The 12,325-nt window shown below is 24.1% G+C and overlaps 1 protein-coding gene across 1 annotated transcript in view; it reads left to right on the top strand.

The window, feature by feature from the left end:
* The window catches only part of LOC112597458 (potassium voltage-gated channel subfamily H member 8), a 125,131-nt gene that overhangs the window by 29,226 nt on the left and 83,580 nt on the right, over nt 1-12,325 (top strand). The window contains exon 3 of the mRNA XM_025343517.1: nt 4,563-4,791. Coding sequence (XP_025199302.1) covers nt 4,563-4,791 — 229 coding nt within the window. The remainder of the gene's footprint in view (nt 1-4,562; nt 4,792-12,325) is intronic.

Here is a 12,325-nt window from a genome sequence, read left to right as displayed (position 1 = left end):
AAACTTGTAAGAAAACATTTGTATCATGGTATATTATTCGAAATACCTAATTTCTTGTCAAATCTAATATTAAATGATTTGAAACCTAATGATTAGTTACTAAAATAAAAGTAATTATGATTTCATTGGACATCAAATCTAAATAATAATTTATAACAAATAAATACATATACGAGTATAGCACATATTTTTTTATTCTTTTAGTTTAAAAATATAATAAAAAACGTTAGGTTTCTACATTTTTACCTTCTTAAACTATCAACAACTACTCCTTTTAACAAAAATCTAATCGTATCAGTCTTTAAAAATATTTTTCATTTGAATTTCTATGTACATTTTAATTAGTTTACCAATAAATAATTTATCGGTCTTGTCACAAACTTCTCTGACTATAATTTTTACTTAATTAATTGTTTGTGTCTGCATGCTTCTAAATTTAGTGAACCATGTGAATATAATTATTAAGTTCAATTTAAAACAATAGTCAATTGTAAAAAAAAAAAAAATTAATACGTACTTATATGCATAAATAATAATAAGTTATATTGTCTCGAACACCATTGTTCGTCACATTATATTAACGTCATAAAATATCTCATAGTGTTTATTGGGCTATTAAGTATCCAAAATTATTAACTACACTAAAAAAATAAAATAATAATTATTTTTATGAAGTAGTTTTTTGCTAGAATAATATATAAGGTAATTATTCAAGCACGCTCATCTCTCATATTTTATTTTAATAACGAGCTTATTCTAACTCTGTTTTTTGGAATTTTTAGCATACTTAAGCACCATATTTTCAATTATTCAGTTTTTTTTTTTTTTTTTTTAAGAAGACTCCTGTAGCGATACCAAATATTATTTGTTTTTCCAAATGATAATTTAATTATTTTTCCTGTAAATTGCTGAGTAAATAGTTTTTTTTTGAAAATGTTGATTTATTTAAATCTAAATATTAACGTATAAGTTTTGAGTTATTTAACTTTATATACTAAGGGTTATAATTGGTCGATGGTAAAAAGTTTGGAAATTATTTGAAAAATTACAGAAATTAGAATGAGTTAATCAATATTTTATTATCTTATAATATTTCCCGAATATGATAAAAACTTGATTTAATATTAAATCTAACTCATATATTTTTAAAACCGCCTAAAGGAATATCAGTTTTTGTATAAATATTCTGAAGATTCAGTAACTACTCGTTAAAATATTTATTTAGAATTATAAAGTATGAAACCTAAAATATCATGTAATAATAAAACAGGTTCGTTATCACTTGAAAGAAAAATGTTTACATCGTTACAGGACACTATTTAAATGGTATAAAAAATCTGAAAAATTGAAAATTCATTACATGGTACAAAAATAATTAAAAAGTCTTAATTTTAATTAATTAATTACTAAAGAAAAAATAAAGGTAAGCGTTTTAGGTGATTCGCATTATGGTTGTTATCTATTAGCCTTCGGAATATAATTTTCACATTTGTCAAATTATATAATTGGTAAAGAATATATTACACCATTGTGTTAACAAAATACTAATAGTTTTTACCAGTAATGTTGACGAAAAGACATTGCTCAAAAAAGTCGAAAGTTGGGAAGTTTTTATTACAGTAAAATATAAATATCAGCTAATACGTTAAGCTACATCAAGTGATGCATGATATACTCTGGCAGCAGATTTTAGCATAAATACCATACCAAATTATGTATTTTAGACACTATTATAGCTTGTGTGTTTTTTTTTTTTATTTAAACCGATCAGAAAAGTAAACTGTGCGATCGTAATTTTGCTATTGAAATATTTAAGACAATATCATAATAATATTATTAATATTACTCTATATCCTACGATATGATATACCATTATGTAGTTAAATTAACTTTGGCATGAACAAAAAGCTCCATTATAACGGAGACATTTTTCACATTTCAATTTATTAATAAATCAATTGTGATTGAACTTTGCAGTTCCAAATAAATTGAAAAATTAAATGAATATAATTCAAAAATTAGTACACTGCTCTCGGTTTTCTTATTTGATAAATACATAACAATTTTGCATTGGTGTTAAGTAGACACGTGCGCGTATAAATTCGAAAACCATTAAATATTTTAATAACTGAAAACCAATTTTAATACGATAAAAGCGTTATGATCTGCCTACTCAAAATTTGATTACTGCCCCGCGATAAATCAAAGTTAATTTTTGTATTATTTATCACTAGGTTTCAGTTAGGTAGCTTTATTTATTATTACTTTGATAATAATTATACATACATAATAATTATACAACACAAATACTTATACAAACATGATTAAAATAATGTTGTCTCGGTAAAATACATACGTTTTATTATTCTTTAATTATCATTTGATAAAATATTATTATCATCTATAAATGTGTAAGTATTTGTGTGTTAAAAAAAAAAAAATCAAAAAATTATTTATTTGTTTAAATTGTTTCTGTATAATATTATAGTTTATGAAAAAAAATATATTTTTTTTTTAAATATCAAAATTAGTAAATATCTATTTTCAAAATGTTATTAAATAAAAGTAAATTTTTTTTAGTAAAACCTGCCTTGTTTTTAAATAATTTAGCATTATATTAATATTTATTATTTATCATTTCAACATACTCTTGATTATTTTATTCATATGATACCATGTTGTATAATTTTCAAATAAATCTAATTAAAAAAAAATGTAAATTTAAACCTATTATTATTATATTATAATAAAATATGTACAAAAATAAATCGAATACTTAAGTATTTAATATATCTCAGTGAATTCATTGCATTATGAAAAATAATATTAGAGGAAAGCACTTTTGATGATTTATAAATATATTTATTTTTATTCGAATACAATGTCCAACACATAAGTACAAGGTGTAATGTAGATAGATATATCAATTATTTTAGATATTAAAATATTAAATAAAACATTGTCATGCATTTTATTCAATGTGGATTGTTAAATTATAGTGGTATTATAACGTATAAATTGTTCTCTATTGACTCGAATAAGTTTGATAGTTTTTAAACCAATATTATTTTTATAATTGTACAGGTAATTTTACTAACCATTAAACTGGAGCAACAAATTGTTATCCTTCATAAATTTATAAAAACGAATATTGGTTTTTTCACAATTTTAGCAAACTGTCATATGAAAACCTTATAGTTTGCAAAATTTTTTTCTTAAATTTTAAGAAAATATGGATATAGATATAAGTAGATGATAAATATAACGATTTCACCTTTGAGCTGAAGAAATATCTTCATGACCAGAAACCTATTCCATTTCCTACATGGTTATTCTTGTAGAATTACCATTAATACTATTCAGATGTTTAGGGATCAACTGATCTACTGATATTATTCATTTTGACGTTTGACTTTTGTCCTGGTATCATAGTTTAATTTCCTCTGACGCGCGCACAACGCATCGCATATGTTTCTTAGCAACATCTTCGAAATACGTTGTGCAAATTCACCTGGCATTATGTTTTTAAAATTGCGTCACGTTTTCAATTTATTCGCATTAAATTTCAGACCTATAGAAACATATTTTTAATTGTATTCCCATACCTATTTCATTATAAAGGTCATTATGTCAGAGCTGAGTGTAACAGCAATTTTATGAAATTCACTAGCAACAAATATAATTATACGTGTTATGTCTTCTTTATTTCAAATCATTCTCAAGTGATTTAGGTAAAATAAACTGTTTTTTTATTATTATTTATAAAAGCCAAAAAGTAAAAAATAATTTTTTTTTTTTTTTAGAAATAAAAAAAGCTTATTGTTAGTGAAATTTTCAGGAATTTTGATGAAAATTTCGGTAAATAAGATATAATTGCAATCTACCAAAGTATTAATATTGACGTTTGGAACCAATTCAATATATTATGTATAAGAAATTTCCAAGAATATAAAGTTTAGTGAAAGTGTTAATATTGCGTTATCATTGATATAAATAAAACCTTACATGTATGTTGTCAATTTTATAATCACTTAAGATTATATCGAATATTTTATATTATCGTAAACTATTCGTATTTGTGTAAAAAACCTGGAAACCCAATACAAAAGGGTATTCCTAGTCGGAATCGTTATTCAAAGATGATGATACCATTTTACATACATTTAAAAAAAGAAATTTAAAATACCGTTTTTTTTCCGAGACGTTCACTTTCTATGCTATCATACTTGTACGCAATGGGAATTAAGTAGACGAACTTGCGGTATTTTTTAAAAATGGCTTTAGCTCTCTCATTCAAAAGGTGACGACACTTTTCACTATGGCATACACATCTTTTACCACCGTATACCCTTTATCAATGACTGGATTGCTCAAATCTAAATGTGTAATTTTACACACAGATATACTATAACAACAATAAACATCATATCCACCACCTGCATAGGCACGCGGTCCTTGCAAAAATCTAACACCCATAACCTGAAAAGTTATGTGAATTATCGTGTAATATGCTTGTCGTATTTATTTTATATTATTCTATTGTTTTTTATTTTTATCCACAGACATTGCTGCAGGGCTCATCTGCACCGCTACCGGAATACAAAACGTCAGCCCTGAAAAAATCCCGATGGGTATTATCGCATTACGGGGTTTTCAAAACTTGCTGGGATTGGCTGATATTGATAGCTACGTTTTACGTTGCGATCGTGGTACCATACAACGCCAGTTTCGTCAACACGGACAAACCGTCCATGGTCAGCGACGTGGTCGTAGAGTCGCTTTTTATAGTCGGTAAGCCGCTCTTCATTAATCATTACCGTGGTATTGTGCGATGTTATCGATTTGCCGACCACCGCCCAGCCGTTTGGCAATGTTGACTCGACATCCTCTCTAGGTTTTTAACTCATATACATTATAAAACAAACGATCATATACGTAATCTCGTGACATTTAACTAGTGAAAGAATAATCTACTGTTACAAAACTTCCATCAAACAGATGCAATTATTTTAAATATATTTTATCCATATACATTATACATTATACACTATGTATTATTATACTGATGTATCGCGTAGACATATATACTGATATCTGTTTGAAAAAACACATATAATATGTGTGTATACTGTTTATATAATTAAAACATTTAATCACGTTTAGAAAGAAATCTCTATTTTTTCACAACAACACTTAGGAATATTATTTTATTGGATAAAACACACTAAAAAGTAATTTTCCAAATCGAAACACATTAAAAAAATTCTAAGTATATACAAATTTTCAATTTTAAAATGAATTATGCCACAGATCAATAACATATATGCAAGAGAGTTATTTTTTTTTATAAAATTTTTGAATAATAATATTAAAACGTGAAATATTGAATTATTTTATAATAACTATATGCATAAAAAATGCACGTATACATCTTGATTGATGCTACATTATCAAAGGATATCATTCTATGCGAAATACATTAACTGTTACCAAAAGACTATAACGCCATAATATAACCATGAACTATAATTTGCTTTTGCCTGTATTTTACTCCTCCGAATTTACACAATATCTATTAATATTATACCACTGTCTGCCACACAAATGTAATAACGTGGTATATCTAACATACACGATCTGTATATCTTATTAGGTTATTATGAATAATTCGAAATTACGATTGCGTTATCACGCATAATAATAAATCCTTAATATGTTTAATATAATATATTGTGACTTTTCTAGAAAACGATGGATTTATAGAAAGAATCACACATTAAAAGTTTTGGATGGGCGTTAAAAAAAAAAAAAAGGCTGTATATCTTTATCGCAAAAAAAACTTGCGAGAACTTAAACACGCATGGCCTGACCATAATAATAAAATTGTCTATGGTGTATCTAAGGATAACCACGATGTTTTCTTGTCGGTCGAGTTGGGCTTCCACTACAACGAATCGTATCATGTTCCATGTATTTAAAAGTCGGCATCGCGTTACTTACAAGTCGAATATATTTAATTCTATTAATGTCACATCGGTGAAGACGTATACTTAGTCTCTACGTGAATGTTATTGTAGCTGTTTTATCAGTGTCGTTTTCATCGACCTATTCTTGATCGTAGCGTTTTTACTTTATTTTGATTTCCATTGTTTGCGTCTGTGGGCATGATATCATATTTTAATCTGATAATCTCGATCTTACAAAGTTTTTGTTTTGTCATTCATTAGTTTATATTATATAATACGTTGTATTGATAAGTGGTAAAATGACTCTACTGATCAAAATTCGCTCGGATATGCTGACTTTTCTTAGAATTATATGGCGGTCGACATGTAGGATGCACAAAATCACCGATATTATTCGTTGGTCGTTTCGTAGAAATGTACGGTTCCATACTTTTTTTCAATATTTAAACTTTATTAATAAAGAATATATATGTTTTTTATAATATTTCGTTAAAATTTGGGTGTTTCGGGTACGTTTGGAGTATCAAATAAGTAATCCTATGTCAAATAATCCAGTATCGTTGTATATATTGGTTTTTAGTATAGGTATACGTTGTGTGCTCGTTATTATTACTATAACATTTGTCTTATATTGTAGCCGATTCAATATGTATTCGATGATAGACATCGACGGATGATGAGTTTGGATATGGACTTTGACGCGAATGTATTTATCACAGCATAGACAAATGTCCAATAACCCCACAATACAGTGCATTAAATAGATGATTTATCAAAAATTAAAATTAAATATATACAGCGAAACCTCCCTACACTGATACCTCTAAATAATGAATACTTTTATGGCTAGATTTTGATAATTTTCATCTAAGTATATTTTATTACAATGAATATTTTTCATTTTTATACATTATTATATTATTATAGATCATCTTATGCGTCGTAGGAAATGACCATCTCATCCGGTAACTGATCTTGTTTTAAATAATATTAAATAAGTATATTCAAACATACAAATAATTTAGATATACCTGTGTATATAATGTTTTTGATATGTTTAGATATTGTTTATTTTATTATTTGCCCCTCCACCATATATAAATAACGGAAAAATATTGATGACTGAGAATGTCTCTAATATTTAGAGGTTTCGCTGTATTTTGTTAAGTATTATGTGATGTGTAAATAAATGAATACTTTATAATTTTTATTATACACCTATATTACATAATATTGTTGAAAAAAGAGAAAGGCATAATTTTTAGTTTTACCATTATAATTTATTTTGTTGAAATATACAGAATAAATACTTAACTTAAAAACTGAATTATATCAAGTGTCTGATTTAATACCTCATAATATATATTATTAACATAAGTATACTAAAAAATATAAAATTTTATTAAGGTTATAGCTCATAATGTCTTATTTAAAATTTTCAAAATAAAATAAATGTCTATTTTACAAGAAATATTAAGTTATCCAGTGATTGAATTATTTCATGGTTACGAGTTTATTGTAACTTATAACGAGGGAAATATCACTTAATTTTATTGGATACTAAAAAAATCTTAAATTAATTCAAAATTATTAAGTTTAAATGTTTAGGTTAAATATTACATTTAATGTTATCGCTAATTTAGTTAATAAATTATAAACTATAATATATTTATCTCCAAAATTGTTCATATTTCGTGATCATATTACTTGGAAACAATTTCATCAATTATCGACAGAGTCATCGGATATTAATTAAATTACGTCCATAGATCAAATATAAAGGACTAAAATAAAGGTTTACTTAAATAATTGGAAAATTAATTTGATACAAAAATTACAACTGATTAGAATATAATTTTCACAGCGTCTAATTAGAATAATTCAAAAATTTGATGCTCAATATAATAAACAAATTAGGAATGTGTATATACTCTTAAGTCTTGACATATTATTTGACTATTACTTATCGCATATCATTACAAAAATAATACATCATTAAATCAAATTTTATAATACTTAATTATACTATATCAATTAATTAGACTCTTTTTATGCATATTTCTAAAAATAATATTAGGATTGTAACAGAAAAGTTAATTTTAACAATTATTTCATGCGATTATTGTTAATAAATTGTACACAAAATGTTAGATTTATTGACAGAATAGAGAGTTGTATATATACATATATTTTAAAACCATAAGTAGCTATTACACTTAAATGTTTATTCAACCGACTCTTAAGTTCTTTAAATAGTTTACATCGTATCAAAAATATTAGTATTTTAAAGTGTAAAACATAATTTAATTAACTATTCGATTTTTATCACTCTGAAAATTGTTAATGTAATACATACATAAAATATAATATTATGGTAAAGTTTATATACTCGTGTTGTTTTAAAATTTACTCAAAATTGCTAGTCAAAACAGTATTTATATTTTTTGAATGCCTAGAGGGATAGGAAAACATTAAAACTAAATAGATAAAGGGCGTGAATGAAAAAAAAAAGTACAAAAATAATCAATATCACACAAATTATTAATATGGCACAAAGTGCGATCAAGAAGTTTGTCTACTCAATATTAGTAACGTAGAAATTTATTTTAGAAGTAAATGGATTGTATATGACTTTAATTAATGGTTAGAACAAATAATGGTAGTTGAAATAACAAATTTGGAGAGTCAATTAACCCATGCAATAATTTATAAACAGACGAGATAATATCAAACTAGCTTTGTCTATTTACAAACGATTTAATTGATACAGATTTTGCACAGTGAAACGAAAATATTCTTAAATATTAATTATACATTTTGTTTAATCGTTTAATAAATTGTAATGGGTACTGAAGATACTAAAAAGAATATAATATAAACTCAATAACGAGACACTTAACTAAAAAATTTAAAATATAACGCATTCAAAGCATTTATATTATAAAATCTTGAATAATATGCATTAAAAATCTAAGGGTTTTAAAGCTTTTTTGTATACATAACCAACATGATTAAAAAATAATAAATTAGAAGAGAAAATTACTCCAAGGTCTATAATTTAATCAAATGATATAATCAGGATAGAATTATTGTAATAAGAAAATCAATTACAGATCGGGATCCACGGAAAGATATAGTATTAGATATTTTACAAACGTTAATGGCACGGTCATTATTGGAATATCATTTAGTAATGTTATTCAAGTTATTTTATAATATTTCATAATCTGCAGTATTTGTATACCCTTAAATAACTTTATGTCATCCGCAAAAAGAAAAAAAATTAAATGTGGAAAATCTTGGTTAAGATCATCAATAAATGCATTAAAATATACAATGTAAGAAATGTCCACTCTAAAACACCTGTTAATGCAAACATTGGAGCAGATAAATAGTTATATATCTTCAAAAATGTTATATGCATATACATCCTGTAAAATAGAAAGTAAACCAAGTAGGTTAGGGATAGGACATACCAAATTGTTAAAAATATAGTCGTAGCTGTCAAAGGTTTTTTATAAATTAATATAAATTATATCGACTTGTAATTTAGATTCAAATAAACTAATTGAATATGATTAAAAAATGTTATGATTACAGTTGCAGATAATCTTTAATATTAAATATTGATTTTTATTTTTATATTTTATAAGTATTATGTATATATTTTTTATAAAAAATGAATTTTCTAATAAAATTCTAACATTTATCCACGCTATGTTAATGAATTGTATTATACTCAATATTAACAAAATAAAAATAAAACAAAAGAAGTATATTATATAGGATATTTATAGATATATAAAAAAAAAAAAAAATTATTTTCATATACGTATTAAATTAATTCTTTAAGTTAGTGATTTTAAGAATAGCCAGCAATTTGCAGGATATAAGGTAGTATAGGATATAGATAGCAAGTAGTATTTTTTTTTATAATACATCAATTGTTTTGAATATAAATGTGTATCATACAATATGTTATATTATTATGATATTTATAAGAATGGTGATAGTTTTCTCTCCAATATTTGGCTTGTGGTACAAACAGTTTAAATGGTTTAAATTTAATGACATAGTTTTTACGCAAATTTCAAAAATCAACATGATATGAACATTTTATTTAACTATATTTATCATTTTTTAATATCATATTTGGATATATGTTAGAAAAATATATATTTATTTAAGATAAAAATAGGAAATTTGGTTCTAAAAAATATTTAAATAAAAATTCGATTTGAAAGAAATGGATAGTGTAATGTGTTTTGAACATCATTAAATGTTTATATTGAAGTTATAGACAAGTACTTATTATCACATTTATCGCTAATGTTTTATCAAACAATGTGCTTTGTTTGTATGTTGTTAATATTACTTGATTGACCATACTTGGATATGAATTTTTTTAAATATAAAATTTAATGATCATCGTATTTTTAATATTGAATATTACCCAAATCTGATTGTTATCAAGAAATCAATGAGTTTTTTTTATGATAAAATTTGAAAACTGAATTAATTTTTTACATATTAATTCAATAATATTAAGAATAATTAATATTATTTACCAATTTAACGCTTTAATTAATAAAACTAATAACACTATTGACATTAATTTAGTCAGGGTTGAATTAATTTACATAACTTTATAAATTGTCATTCATTTAGTAAGTTTTGTTAACATAAACTTATATTTATGTTGTAAAAATCCATCAACTGTATTATAAATAATATATATACAAGGTATATATCTTCAGGAAGATTTGATAATTACATAAATTACATCATGATGTGTCAATTTAAAATTATACAATCTATACAATGCATTTATATGTTATTAAATGTGTTATGTATAATACAGATAGTATATATTATGTATTCAATGAACTTACATATTGAAGTAAACACTAGACGTTGAAAATGGTATTATTATGGCATAGTTGTCGAAATACTCATTAAAATAAATATGACTATGACTTGAAAATATTTTTTTTGTGATAAATATTCCCAAGTTTCTATTGTATATTATATTGATTATATGCATATTGCTATTACACGAGTTCTATGCATGGGTTAGTTTCAATAGATTTTGCAATAATGCAATAGAAACTACATTTATATTACATTATATACAATTTGAATTTAGATTTTAATGTCTCTCATAGTTTTCTTTATAAAACCAGTGATATTTCTGTTTCAAATTGTTATGACTTCAAATTAAATAGTTTGAAAATATTTATGTAGAATTTTATAAAATAATAAGAAGTAAAAATGTTCTTTGCTAAGAATTTAATTTCTAGTAAGCAACTTTAGAAAGGATGAAACATTAATGTAAATTGAGCTACTACTTAGTCACTACATTTTACACAGCAAGGTAGTAACTGAGCAACTAAATGATGATTTATCATTGCTTTCAAATTAAATAAATAATGCTACATTGTCTTGCATCAAGACAAGCAAAGTCAGGTTATGTAATATGTACAACTTTTTTTTTTTTGATGTTGATTTATGTCTCTTTGATTGAGTGTCACTTTCCTTGTTCAATAAATTTAAGAGAATTTAATAAATAACAACACTAACATTTAGATAACTATAATTTTAATTTTAATACGACCATTTAACTTTACAATTTTTTAGATAATAATTAATAATACGTTTCATCGTGATAATTATTATTTAAAAATTAGTTAAATTAAGTCATCGACATTTTTTTTTACCCTCTATGTTTTTACTGCCTCACAATGACATTGTGATCATTATAAATATTATAATTTAAATTACTTTTTCGCTTACTTTGAAAGACAAATGTATTTGTTTTTAAATTATTTGATTAAGATGTTATACTCTTAAATACCCCTATAGTTTATAAATTAAATTTTAATAAATTCTAAATTTTTCAAAAACTTTTGTCAAATATCTGAAATATGAAATTGTTTTAACGTTTTTTTTTTTCTTTAGTTATTTGAAGAATTAAAATATTAATTATGTACGAGTATTAACTAGGTATGCTTAATTAAATTAAAAGTGAAATAAATTTTAAACGAATTCAACTAAATAGTTTATTCTCATAAAAAGTTGTTTAATAAAGAAAAAACTGTTGCACTCACAAACATTGTTTATATTTTAATGACACTATAAGCACTCAAATATCTGTTATTCTAAATGTAAAATTAAATAATAAAATATTTTATGCACCTAAATACCTTATGTATTTTTTGTATCGTCTTACTATATGATATTGAGTAACTTTTTTGAATTAGTGAGTAATAGGTTGAAATAACTAATATGATACTGGATTAAAATAAACTTGTTTTGATACTGTAATAAAGATAATTTTTATCTATACATCGTTTATTTTT

Source organism: Melanaphis sacchari, unplaced genomic scaffold (assembly GCF_002803265.2).
Source record: "Melanaphis sacchari strain LSU unplaced genomic scaffold, SCAv2.0 Contig41_pilon_pilon, whole genome shotgun sequence".
NCBI lineage: Eukaryota > Metazoa > Arthropoda > Insecta > Hemiptera > Aphididae > Melanaphis > Melanaphis sacchari.
This window is presented reverse-complemented; position numbering and strand designations above follow the sequence as displayed.